This window comes from Cicer arietinum, chromosome 7 (genome assembly GCF_000331145.2).
Source record: "Cicer arietinum cultivar CDC Frontier isolate Library 1 chromosome 7, Cicar.CDCFrontier_v2.0, whole genome shotgun sequence".
Lineage (NCBI taxonomy): Eukaryota > Viridiplantae > Streptophyta > Magnoliopsida > Fabales > Fabaceae > Cicer > Cicer arietinum.
Window position 1 is genome coordinate 27,420,069 of NC_021166.2, and position 12,600 is coordinate 27,432,668.

A 12,600-nucleotide genomic window follows, 5' to 3' on the forward strand; every position below is an offset into this window, starting at 1 on the left:
ACCAATAATCCAAAAAAATCAAAATAACTTAAATTTAGACTTCAAAATCCAATATGAAGTCATTTTTTGAAAAAAATTCTATCATAACACTTTATCTACAAAAGTTGCTAATATTCCAATAAAAACCTCGATTTTATTTTGATTCAATAAAGACTAAAACATATTGATGCTAAATATGGTGGCACAACAAATCGAAAAAAATAATTATAAACTAACAGCAAAATTCGGATAAGACTAAATATATATTTAACTAAAGAATTCATAAATGAGACAACGTCAATTAACCATTTTTTTTTCACAAGGGAAATTCAAACCAATACTTTAAGTCCAACCTGACTAGTTTACACTCCTAATAAAAAGATTAAAAGCTGCGACAAAAAATAAAAATAACTGCAAGGCTGTAAAAAAGTAAACTAATTTTACACACTAACCTGAACAAAAACTTACTACTTTACAATTCATACCCATAATTTCAAAATATTATTACACTAACCCTAAATTATTATTCTCTCCTCAATTTGATAATTGAACTACAAAAATATAATTAGTCTCTATACTATTATTAATTTAACATTCTCTCAGTTGCTATAAAATATAAGAGACAATGATACTTCACATATCAAATTAAATGGATTGATTAATAATAGTTCATAGACTGTTTATTATATTGCTATAATTCAAGGAGAAAATTAAAGAATGAGTGATAAGTTAGAGACTAGATTGATAGTTTATAATTTAGAGATAGTCATTAATTTAACTTGTTTTTGAAGACACAATCATTTCTATGCAGCCATAACTTCCAAAGTGTTATGCTGAAAAATGATAGGGCAACCACATCTGTTATTGAGAGCCATTGCAAAAGCTATTCACAAAATTCATAGTTTTGTGGCACATGGAGATCCAAAGGGGACAATAACAACACAACTTAAGCTGCATTGCAATTCATGAAGAGGTGATTATTTTCTTGCATACTAAGTTTATGCCTTTCTTCAAGAGGGTACATGTTTATTCCTACCATTAAATGTTAAATGTAAGTATAAAAAACTGATTTATCATGAGAGTAAAAAAATATTTAATATAATTTATATTAACTTGATAATCTATTTAAAAATATGTCTGTTTATTTATTTAAATATTTTCATAAAATAAAATAGACTTTTATGTATGATAAATATGTCATACTAAATTTTCATTTAAGCAAAAAATAGACCTAAAACTAAGTCTATAACAAATCACATATTATATTTAGACATTAAATTTTTTCGTAAAAACAAAGTAAACTTTGCAAAATTTAGCGTAACATAGGTTATTCTTACCTTATTTTTTTGGTATTAATTATCTCTTTCCTAGGAGAATATAGTTCTAATAATCCAAAATTCAATAAAGAGATAACTGAAATTTGACAAAAAAAAATTATTTCAACTACTAACATTTAATCTTAGATTCTTTTGAATAATTGATTTTTCAAAGAAGAAGCTCTTAAAAAAAACGTTTGTGGGCCGTTTGTACGCCAAACCCATATAAACGAGAGCCCAACTTGTAGAACACGCGTGTGCACACACACACACACACACACACACACTCTCTCTCTCTCTCTCACTATTTATACACTATCCAATCAATAACTTTCCGTAATAAACAAACTCCATTCCTTGTTTAACGCAGTTCCCTACTTCTTAGTGAGTAAGAAACAACAAAACAAGCCTCTCTAGAAAACTCGCATTTCTCTCTTCTTGTTCAAAAACAGCAACAACAAAAAATGCAGAACCTCCACCATAACCCCACCGCACACGAATCCGACCCACAGCTACCACAAATAAGAATCCATCATCCATCCTCACCTCGCCACCAGTCCGCAGCTACACCCACCCCCACCGCCGGCGCCCGCCGTAAAATCGGCGTCGCCGTTGACCTCTCTGACGAAAGCGCGTACGCCGTACACTGGGCTGTCCAGCACTACATCCGTCCTGGAGATGCCGTGATCCTCCTCCACGTCAGCCCTACCAACGTCCTCTTTGGCGCAGATTGGGGTTCCATCGATCTTTCCATCAACACCGACCCTAACTCCGAAGAAGAAACCATCAACGTTGTCAGCACCAACAATAATGATAATAACAGTAAAACGAAGCTTGAAGATGATTTCGACGCTTTCACGGCGTCGAAATCCGCCGATCTTGCTAAACCGCTTCGCGAAGCGCAGATTCCGTACAAGATCCATATTGTGAAGGATCATGACATGAAGGAGCGGTTGTGTCTCGAGGTCGAGCGTCTCGGCCTCAGCGCTGTTATTATGGGGAGTCGTGGATTCGGTGCTGCACGCCGTGGCAGTGATGGGAAGCTTGGAAGTGTTAGTGATTACTGTGTTCACCATTGTGTCTGCCCTGTTGTTGTTGTTCGCTATCCTGATGATAAGGATGCTGCTGAGGCTGTTATTGCTGTCAAGGAAAGTGATGAGGGTGAGGCTGTTATTACGCCTGTCACCCTTTCTCATGAACATAAGAAAGGTTAGGGTTTTTGAGTTCTTTATTTAGCTTGTTATAATTTGAAGGTTCTTTTTTTGATGGAACATAATAATTTTTACTCTTATTTGCAATTAGTTATTAAGCATCAATAATATTGTTAGTATTTTGCTGAGAGCAAGGATCGAAACCCACTACATCCTTATCACTCCACTCTCTAACTCCTTCACTCCAGCCACCAAGCCAACTTTATATCCCATTGAACAGAACAATTGAATTTAGTTTAATGCCATTTAGTATAATTTTATATGGCATGTGGTGTGTTAGGGTTTGGGATATGGATTTTATATGATAACTTGCAATGGATCACCGTTTTGCTGATATTGTTGTTGAAGATTGTGAGCTGATGACTAGTGCCATCCTATTACGAATAGATTTTGGTCTTGATAGGACCTCTATGGCATATATTCCGTTTGTTGAGGGTGGGTTAGGAATTGTGTAATGGTTGCACAATATCTTAGATTCTATTCTTTAGTGATCCTATGAAAAGAAGAAGGTTGTACTTCTAGTGACTTGTTGAAGGTTGTATCTTTAGAATTGTTGGATCCAGCATTGTTAACTATGCAGTGCTGCAGTGTAGCGGAATTTGATCTAATTACTAATGTAGAGGTTAAAGTGGTGCTATAGCATTGTAGTGTAGCAGATTTTGAATTTTGAACAAAACAAATATTTTCTACAATTGATAACATTGGTTGGATCAAGAGGGAATTTCTATCTTTGGTCTTTTTGGGTGGATATTTTAAGGTCTGCATTACTTATGACTAGTAGTTGTGACAAATCAATGTCCACTATGATTCATGAACCATCCTTGATAGCTTGTGGACTTTTGAAGTTGGATAGAACTTTATCATTTATGAATCATTTTGATAATGGATAGGTTTGCAATTTCAATTTCGTTATTTTGATAATGAATATGCATTGTTATTTGATTCACGAGATTCTACAAATGCATCCAAATCATTTACAATTTCGTTGGACTAGGGTTTTCCTTTATCTTGGTTGGTGTCAGGGAGGAATCTTATGATTTTCAAGGCTGTAGCTCTTGTGAGCTCAGTGAGCCATTTCCACATGCCTTATCAGATTGCTGTTAACTTGTTTCAATATTGTGCTTTTCTGATTTGGAGTAAATGCAAATTGGATTGGGTTTTTAAAATTATGATTCTTAAAATTATCTGGGCTTTTCTCATTGCTGAGTGAAGTCCATGAAAACTGTGCTAGTTACAGACTTACAGTATTTGATGAGCTCTGCCAGTGAATGTTAAAATATGTGGCTCAATGTGCTTATTTAGTTTTAATTTCTTTTCTGGTTTGTTTTGTCATTAATATGCTGTAAGTTAACTATGGACGATAGATCAAAACTACATAGATGGTACTCTGTTGGTATTTTAAAGCCTTGCTTGTATTGAATTTTGATTAATTGAATTAGTTTCTAAATTTCCAAATTCAATTTTATCTGTAATTATGCTTTATTGATTTTATTTTACTTTTTATGGATGTTTAACTGTGCTTGGAGTGGATGTTGATTTGATTTAATTTAATTTGATATTATTGTCTTATCATAGATTGTTATGATTTATGTATTTGACATATCATCTTTCAATGTAATTTAGAGTTGTAATTTCAAGACATTGGTGGATGCTTGTTGTTTTACCTCATTGATACATTTATGTTTGTTGTGAAATTGAAAATTAACTCTCTACTTGTTGGTTGGCTTGGTGCAGAAGATTAATGGGAAGCCAATTCATCACTTCAATTCTGTCTCTGCAGGTGTGCCCTTACATCTTTTTGTCCTGGCTATGTGCATTTGAATGACCTGTTTTGTAATTGTAATTGGATTTGTCCTTTGGTTTAAACAAATAATGCTTGCAGACTAATAGATATAGAACATGTAACAGTTATGGTGTTGTGACTTAATTTGATCCATGTAGCAACCCTTCTTAGTGGGATAAGGCTTGGTTGTTGTTGTTGCTGTTTCTTGTTCAAGGGTGTAGTTTGGTTCAAACAAGGATTTTAATGAAGCAAAGTGGAAGTATCATATGAGATATTGTAGATTGATTGAATTAGAATATATTAGTCAGTTAAAATGTTATAAAGATATCCGTCCTTCTTGCCTCCCCTTCATTTTCCCCTGACTAAACACACCCTATGCGTTCCTCAGAAATACCCTCAATTGGTTAAATATCACATTTCTTGATTTTTGTCCATTTCTTTATTTTTTGGGGTTTTTTTACTGGATTGCAGAATGTACCTGATCCAAAAGGAATGTGTGGATATGGTTGTAAAGGGCTCTCTTTCTCTTGTCAGGTTGTACTTTAAAAGCTTTTCCTGGATGTTAACTATGGAAATATTATGGATGGTTTTATTTGGCTTGATATGATTCTGGTTCCTTTAGGTTGTTGGAAGATTGTTTGTGGTTCTCAAGTGACATACTCTTTCATGTAGATGTACAAGTTTGCCTGTGACTGTTTTCGGGGTTATATTCCCATTCTGTATGTGGGTAATCGGATTATCTTGATGAGCACTTAATTTTATAGAACTCTGTATCTGTTCATGGAACTATGAGTATTTTGGGTTCAGCACCCTTATCCGTTGTTGAAAGTTCAAACACATTAACTATATGCTAAGATATTGTTGATAACAATTAACGACAATCCTATTCTAGGGAAGGGGTGACAAAATGAGTTGAGCTTGTCGGGACAACTTGTTTAACCTGTGTTTAATGATATATTTTTGACGGACTTGATTTGTTTTACCACCCTTACCTTCTTTAGTTGGGCCATCCCACCCTCTTTTAGACAAATTGATGGCTGGTTGGGCCCGAACGGGAAGGTGCCCTGTTTTGCCACGATTAGGTGCTAGGCAATCCTTGACATGGTAGACAAATTGGAAATTTTTATCTCAATAAAAAATATTTAATTGAAACTTCATGGCTAACTTGTAGGCATAAACTAAATACATGATATCCAAGACTAGTAAAATGTAATGATCAGTTTGTTCATATACTCTCGAAATTATTATTAGGCTTAAATAAGATTAATCCCTATAAACTTTTAAAATTGATTTAGTCCCGGTAATAAAACACATTTTGTTCTCTATAAATGTACAATGTAAACAGATTTAATCACAGATGGAATGTTAGTAAATATTTTTAAATAATACTTTTGCAGGCATGTCTACAGAATTATAAACAGTTTCTCGTAAAAAGAGATCAATATATTTTCTTTACTTTTATTTTGACTGTTATTTTTAAAAAAATCATATTTACTTAATCTCAAGATAAAAAAAATTATAAACATGCTCGTAAGACAAGTAAATATGTTTTATTTTTAAATAATATTTTTGCAGGCATGTCTACAGAATTGTAAACAGTTTCTCGTAAAAAGAGATCACAAAATTAGATTATATTTTCTTTACTTTTATTTTGATTGTGATGTTTAAGAAAATCATATTTATTTAATCTCGAGATTAAAAAAAAATTATAAACATGCTTGAAACACAAGTAAATATGTTTTATTTTAACAAATTTCTTGTAATATATTTTGTAGGAATTAAAATGTCTTTTACAATAATTAGAATAAAATAAAATAAGATTTAATGGAGATTAAAAATTAATTTAATTATTTGTTTTTATTTTAGTTGTTTTAAAGATTTATTTTTTTATTTTATTTTAAAAGAGATGATAAATTTTATTATAATTAATTCACACAATTGTGAAGTGTTTGAACTCGAGATTAAATGTAATAATAATGACATTTGTTAATTAAATTATGATTTAATTATATTTTAATTTAATGATGGATAAATAATCATTTAGTGGCATTCGACAAAAATGCATTATCCAATTCAAGACCAACCGTACACCCTAAGAGACGTATATAAGACTTAGATTAGAACAGGGTAAAACAAAAGTTTAAAGATTGTCATCACATCATATTTTGGTCATATAATTACTATAACTCATGAAAATTCATATTAAAATTATCATAGCAGTTAGCATTAAACATACATCTTCATTGCTTCATCTCATTTACTATTTGCCCCACTGAGTTATAGGTACCATGTATTCCAATAAATGTACCAATTAGCGGAATTCCCATAATGATGATCAACTCTAACCCAAATCTCTTAGTAGCTTTGTTTATCGTTAGATAGCAAATGCAAGGGAGCACTAATGAGATTGTCACACTCAAAAATGCACCAATGAATACCATAATATATCCAAAAAATGGAATGAATAATGCCACAAGTACATTGCTAACCACAATGATTGTTCTAAAAAAAATGCTAATAGGCCTCCTTTTACATAGATGCCATTTATCCTCAATAGCTTTAAATATTGGGGTGATTACAATGGCATACTTAGTTAAAGGATTAATTATTGTGGTATATATTGCTATTTTAGTACTTATGGAGTTTGTCGGTAAACTTAATGTGATTTGAGAATTCAAATGATTTCCAAACATCATGTAGCCTAAAATAGCTATGGTTCCATTGATAAATGTGGTTGCCACAAAACAAACCAACAAAACCTGCAATTGACAAAATGTCACTTTGATAAGAAAGATCAAGGCAAAAAGGCCAAGGTACACTGACTTCATCCCTTAGGTATCAAATAATATTGCTGTCGGTCTGATACTTAAGTAAAATGAGTTAAATATATTAACAATATTTGATCTAATTTTGATTATATTTAAAATAGATTTAAATCTTTCCATATTTGAATCAAATATAGGAGTTATGTTCACCATTTTATCGTTAAAATGTATTAAAATTTTAAACTTAAAAGTTTACAAGTGAAACCCAACTTGACTCCCTTATATTTAATTAAAAATGAGAGAATCTAAATCCATTTAAAATTAGAGAGACTATAAATTAATCACTTCCAAACCAATTTTTCTATAGTCGAAATATTATAAAATTAAATAATTAAATGATTCACAAATTTTATTGATGAAGTTATTGACATACAGTTTGATTTTTTGTAATTAATGAAATATTAAAATAACTAATAAAATTAAAAATCATCAATTTGTTCAGTCTAAAAAACTAATGTGATTAATGATTAACAATTTTGTAGATATGTTAAAAGTTCGTTAATTTTATGTATCAAATCATTTAGCTCTTAAATATTTAAAGATTGAATTGTTAATTTACTCTAAACAAGAAAAAAACTCATGGAATTGTAAATACAATGTTTTTTTACAAACTTACCTTGGAAAATTGTTTTCTGTCACTCATGGAATTGCATAGAGTTGGCATTAATGCATGAGCAGAGTAACAGAATGCAAAAAGGCTCATAGAAGTAGACAATCCTCCCACATTTACTAACTCACCATTTTCATGAAACCCAATACCATCAAATTCACCCACACACACAACACAACCAATTAAAATAACAGAAGCAACTACCCCACCAATAGATATATAGGCCAAAGCTTCCAAACTTCTCAACCATGTTGTGGGCAGTATTACCAAAGCACTAAGTAGGATAAAACATCTTTTACCTCCAATTTTAAGGCCATAGAATGTGAATCTCATATTTGGGAATAGCTTCTCCAAATTGTCACCTTCTAATATAAGTATCTCAATAGCAACTAAAAATACCTCTATGTATATGAAGCTAGCTATCACGGTTCTCCCTTTATACCCAAACGCAACCTCACCTATATCAGCATAAGATTTGATTTGTGGATGTAATTTCATACACTTTTCTAGAAGCAATGCTGTGTAGCAAAACATCATACCAAATATAATCAGCAGAATAAAACTCAACCACCCTCCTTGAGAAATTGCATATGGCATTGAGAGTATCCCAATACCTGAAAAAACATTACTTTTTTTAGTTAGAATATCATAATCACACATTTTAGTGTAATCATGGTATGTTTGTGAAATCACAATGATATTGTGATGTTGTTGGAACCTCAAAATGTAGCTAACACTACAAGATAAATGATTTTTTACAGTGACAAAATGGCTGAGAAAAATATGAAATTATTGGTAATGGTACTTTTCTGAGCAAAAAAAATATCATTGTATGTCGTTGACATATGTGATGTTGCAAAAATATTTGGTGAACAATATCATAAGTTCATAACACCAATTGGTTATAACTAAAGAACTCAATACAGTAAGCAAATGTAGGTGAACAATATTATAAAACGATGAAAAATAATTATGTTTATGAGTTTGAGAAAGAATTGAGAGACCTGTCAAGGCATTGAGTCCATTCAAACATGTCTTGAAAAAATTGGTACCTTCTCCACTATCTTGCCCTGAATTTGAAATTTGGAGTTGGTTTTTACTCTCCATATTCTCTCAATTAGCTTAGGCAATCAATCTTTACTGCCCTTGTATATATTAAGTGGAGTTGAGTTCAAGTATAGTGGTTAAGTTCTATATTGATTAAAAATAAGTTAAATGTTGAATATATAAAAGTGATTATTCGTATATCTAATATCTTAAGATTTTAGATGAAGATATATTATCGAAGTTCGGAACATATAATCGTTGTTGATTCCGTGCTCTCTGGGACTCTTCCACATGTGATATATTCCATAGTGACAGAGGATTATGTACCAATAATGATCAAATCAAAGATTCAATACATACTTAATGAGAAGAGTTAGTATCGCAATCACAGGACTTTCGGTGAGTAATTTTTCTTTTGTTGAAAAGACTCTTGGTGAGCTTGATTAGATAATTATCCCTTTACATGATAATAAAGAGTCCTTTACACACTGTCAAATTAAAAAAGGTGCTTCACAAATAATAATAGTAATACGGTCGTGGGCCGGCTTAAGATGTGAATATGGCATATTTTTCCTTTTCTTTACTAGTAAGATATTTCATATTTTAGTAGTAACTTTTTGGACAATAGTTTTTTTTTATTGATTCTGCCACTTATGGGAGCAAAATGTGCGGTTCAATTGACCGGATCAACGAAATTGATGCGCGTTCAATTAGATTGGGTCAACGAAACTGTCACACAAAAAGTATACTGTAAGCTGCTACCTCAAATATGAGATGCCTTAGAGGCTCAATCCCATGAAATTCAAAAAATAGCCCATGAGATCATCTTTAAAGGTATGATTTAAGATGAACAATTTCAAATTGATGTTATAATTGACAAACTGCTCACTGCTTGAAAAATTTCAAAAAATTCTCTCATTCATAAAACAAAAGAATTATCAATCGAGAGTATAATAACCCGTCTCTGAATTGAGGAAGAATCTCAAAAGCAAAAGATGAAGTATTAATTGTTTCAAACAACAAGAAAAAAAATTACTCGGGGCAGTTATGAAGCTAATTGACAAACAACTAAAAAATAAGAACCGCAATATAAAGAATAGGCTAAATTACATCCGTGGTCCCTTAACTTAATTTCAAGTAACGTTTTAGTCCTTTATCTTTTTTTTTCTTCCCGACTTGGTCCTTTATTTTAATTTTAAGTGACAATTTGATATTTTATGTTTTAAAATTTTAACAATGTTATCCTTTTTTATACAAAAATTAAATTTTTTTTTTAATCAAAACTCATAAAATTAATTATATTCTTCAATATAATACAAATTTAATCAAATTCGTAACGCAAATCTTCAAATAAACTCATATTTTCATACTTTATTTGATATTGTTAGGAATAAAGGACTAAATCGGAAAAAAAAAGATAAAGGACTAAAACGTTATCTGAAATTAAGTTAAGGGACCACATATGTAATTTAGCCTAAAGAATAACAACAAGAATGGGAGCCCTCCAAAGGCTCCAATTATAAAGCAACAACTACTTCCTAGAAATGACTCTAGTTCACAATTCCTCTGCTATAAATATGGGAAACCTGGCCATATGGCACGTAAGTGTAGGAACATGCCAAACTCTGCTCAGCAGGCTAACCTAACTAAAAAGCAACTCATTGCAATGATAACCGAAATCAAAACTGTTGGCGGATAGACACTGGCGTCTCTCACCATGTTACTATGATCGTGCTATGTTTAAAACATACACTGCTACTGAAGATAAGAAAATGTTGTTGGGAGATTCTCACACCACTAATATTGCTAATATTGGAGATGTGGAATTGAAATTCACCTTTGAAAAGACCATGATTCTGAAGGACGTGATGCACACTCCATAGATAAGGAAAAACTAGTTTATGATTTTCTTTTGAATAAGGTAGGATTTACTTAGTCTATAGGGGATGCTTTTACATCATTTCTAAAAATGATACTTTTGTTGGGAAATAGTACGCCACTAATGGCATGTTTAAATTAATAAATTGCCTCCTTTTGCTTACATGTTATATGCTTTTAATATTTGACATGCTAGACTCTGTCATTAGGGATGGGAATAGGCTAAGCCGTCCGTCAGGGGCCTATGGCCTGAACTACTTTTGACCTAGCCTGACCTGACCTATTTAATAAAAAGGATAGGCTCATGCTATTTTTAAAGTCTATTTATTTAAATATGTCAGGCTCACTTATAAAAAAGCCTATTAGGCCTGACAGGCCAGCCTAGATATATTTTATTATTTATTAATATTATTTTTTTTTATTATTATATTAATGACATTATTTCCTATTTTAAATTTTATCAATTATGCAATCACTCAGTAAGCATTATGTAACACCCAAAATTTTTCATATATATTATATATGTGTCTTGTTAGTAATTGTTACGATTTATTATTAAATAAATAATTACTTTATGTATAAATAAATTAAACTAAATTTTATCACACTCTATTTTACCTGAATAATTATAACATTCATTTTTATTTAATTATTTTGGCGTGATAATTACACAGGGATGATTTATGATGTGATTATTTTCTAAATGGACTATTGTACATTTTTATTTGATTAGTTTTGATAATCATGAAATTGATGTGTTAGATATGTTTGTTTCATTTTGTGATGTGCGAGTGATATTCTTGTCTTGTTTAATGATATTATTTCCTATTTTAAATTTTATTAATTATGCAATCACTCAGTAAGCATTATGTAACACCCCAAAATTTTCATATATATTATATATGTGTCTTGTTAGTAATTGTTACGATTTATTGTTAAATAAATAATTACTTTATGTATAAATAAATTAAACTAAATTTTATCACACTCTATTTTACCTGATAATTATAACATTCATTTTTATTTAATTATTTTGGCGTGATAATTACACAGGGATGATTTATGATGTGATTATTTTCTAAATGGACTATTGTACATTTTTTATTTGATTAGTTTTGATAATCATGAAATTGATGTGTTAGATATGTTTGTTTCATTTTGTGATGTGCGAGTGGTATTCTTGTCTTGCTTGATTTATTTTGGTTGATAAAATATTAGTTGAATTATTGAATTAAATTAGAATTTATAAAAGTTATATTGTTTGTTAGTTTTATTTACGATCAAATAAGTATTTATTTTAGGAGATATTATAGAGTTAGTGAAACCCAACCTTTATATATAAGTGTTTTGAAAATATTTTTGGTTCTTCCTAAAAAAAAACTAGTGACTTAACTCATTCTTTTATTCTCCTTTATGACAAGATTTTATGACAATTCATGGTGTTTCTTGGCATAATGTGCATTAACTCATTTTTAACACCTTTAATTTATTTTTTAAAGGAAGATTATAAATTTAATTATAAGTTTTTTTTGTGCAATTAAGAGAGGACACAAAAAGACTATTGCATTCATCTCTTTTAAACTAAAATTATAATTTTATTTTAATTGTCTACAAAAATAATTCTATGAAATTTTTGGTTTTGTAACTATTAGATAAAAAAAAAGTATTAAAATGGTGATGTGACAATTTCTAATTTATTTATTTAATTAAAATGGATGGTGTGACACCCTGCAATATATGGTGAACTTTATTAGTTAATCCTAATTAACTCATACACATAAATACACATGATTTCAATTGACTTTGTAACAACCTAATAAAATTAAATAAATAGTAATTATTGGCATCATAATTTTAGAATTAAGTGCACTTCAATTTTAGACAAGAACTCAATCGTAATATTGCAACGTAAATAGCTATTACGTTCATACATTTCCATTAGGCCTCTTGT

At 30.6% G+C, this 12,600-nt stretch overlaps 2 protein-coding genes across 3 annotated transcripts; one reads left to right on the forward strand and one right to left on the reverse strand.

Annotated features, from left to right (window-relative positions):
* Positions 1 to 1,626: 1,626 nt before the first annotated feature.
* Positions 1,627 to 5,075, forward strand: LOC101498996 (universal stress protein PHOS32). Of its 2 annotated transcripts, none has more exons than XM_004509921.4 (3): positions 1,627 to 2,504; positions 4,241 to 4,286; positions 4,761 to 5,075. In XM_004509921.4, the coding sequence occupies exons 1-2, from the start codon at positions 1,760 to 1,762 to the stop codon at positions 4,246 to 4,248; spliced, it is 753 nt and encodes a 250-aa protein (XP_004509978.1). In that variant the 5' UTR covers positions 1,627 to 1,759; the 3' UTR covers positions 4,249 to 4,286; positions 4,761 to 5,075. The 2 variants fall into 2 exon arrangements, with proteins under 2 accessions (XP_004509978.1, XP_027192384.1); XM_027336583.2 differs by having other exon boundaries at positions 4,824 to 5,075.
* Positions 5,076 to 6,529: 1,454 nt separating this feature from the next.
* On the reverse strand, positions 6,530 to 9,155 carry LOC101503899 (amino acid transporter AVT1I-like). Its single transcript, XM_004509932.3, has 3 exons — positions 8,729 to 9,155; positions 7,731 to 8,338; positions 6,530 to 7,048 (listed from the first exon to the last, which is right to left on the reverse strand). The coding sequence occupies exons 1-3, from the start codon at positions 8,829 to 8,831 to the stop codon at positions 6,530 to 6,532; spliced, it is 1,230 nt and encodes a 409-aa protein (XP_004509989.1). The 5' UTR covers positions 8,832 to 9,155.
* Positions 9,156 to 12,600: the final 3,445 nt, after the last annotated feature.

Bases quoted from the DNA above. Each gene is read 5' to 3' on its own strand.
- LOC101503899 (XM_004509932.3), bottom strand. From the start codon at position 8,831: ATGGAGAGTAAAAACCAACTCCAAATTTCAAATTCAGGGCAAGATAGT. The intron at 8,339-8,728 runs GTCTCTCAATTC...ATGTTTTTTCAG, and splicing joins TGGACTCAATGCCTTGACAG to GTATTGGGATACTCTCAATG. The intron at 7,049-7,730 runs GTAAGTTTGTAA...TGTCAATTGCAG, and splicing joins ACAGAAAACAATTTTCCAAG to GTTTTGTTGGTTTGTTTTGT.
- LOC101498996 (XM_004509921.4), top strand. From the start codon at position 1,760: ATGCAGAACCTCCACCATAACCCCACCGCACACGAATCCGACCCACAG.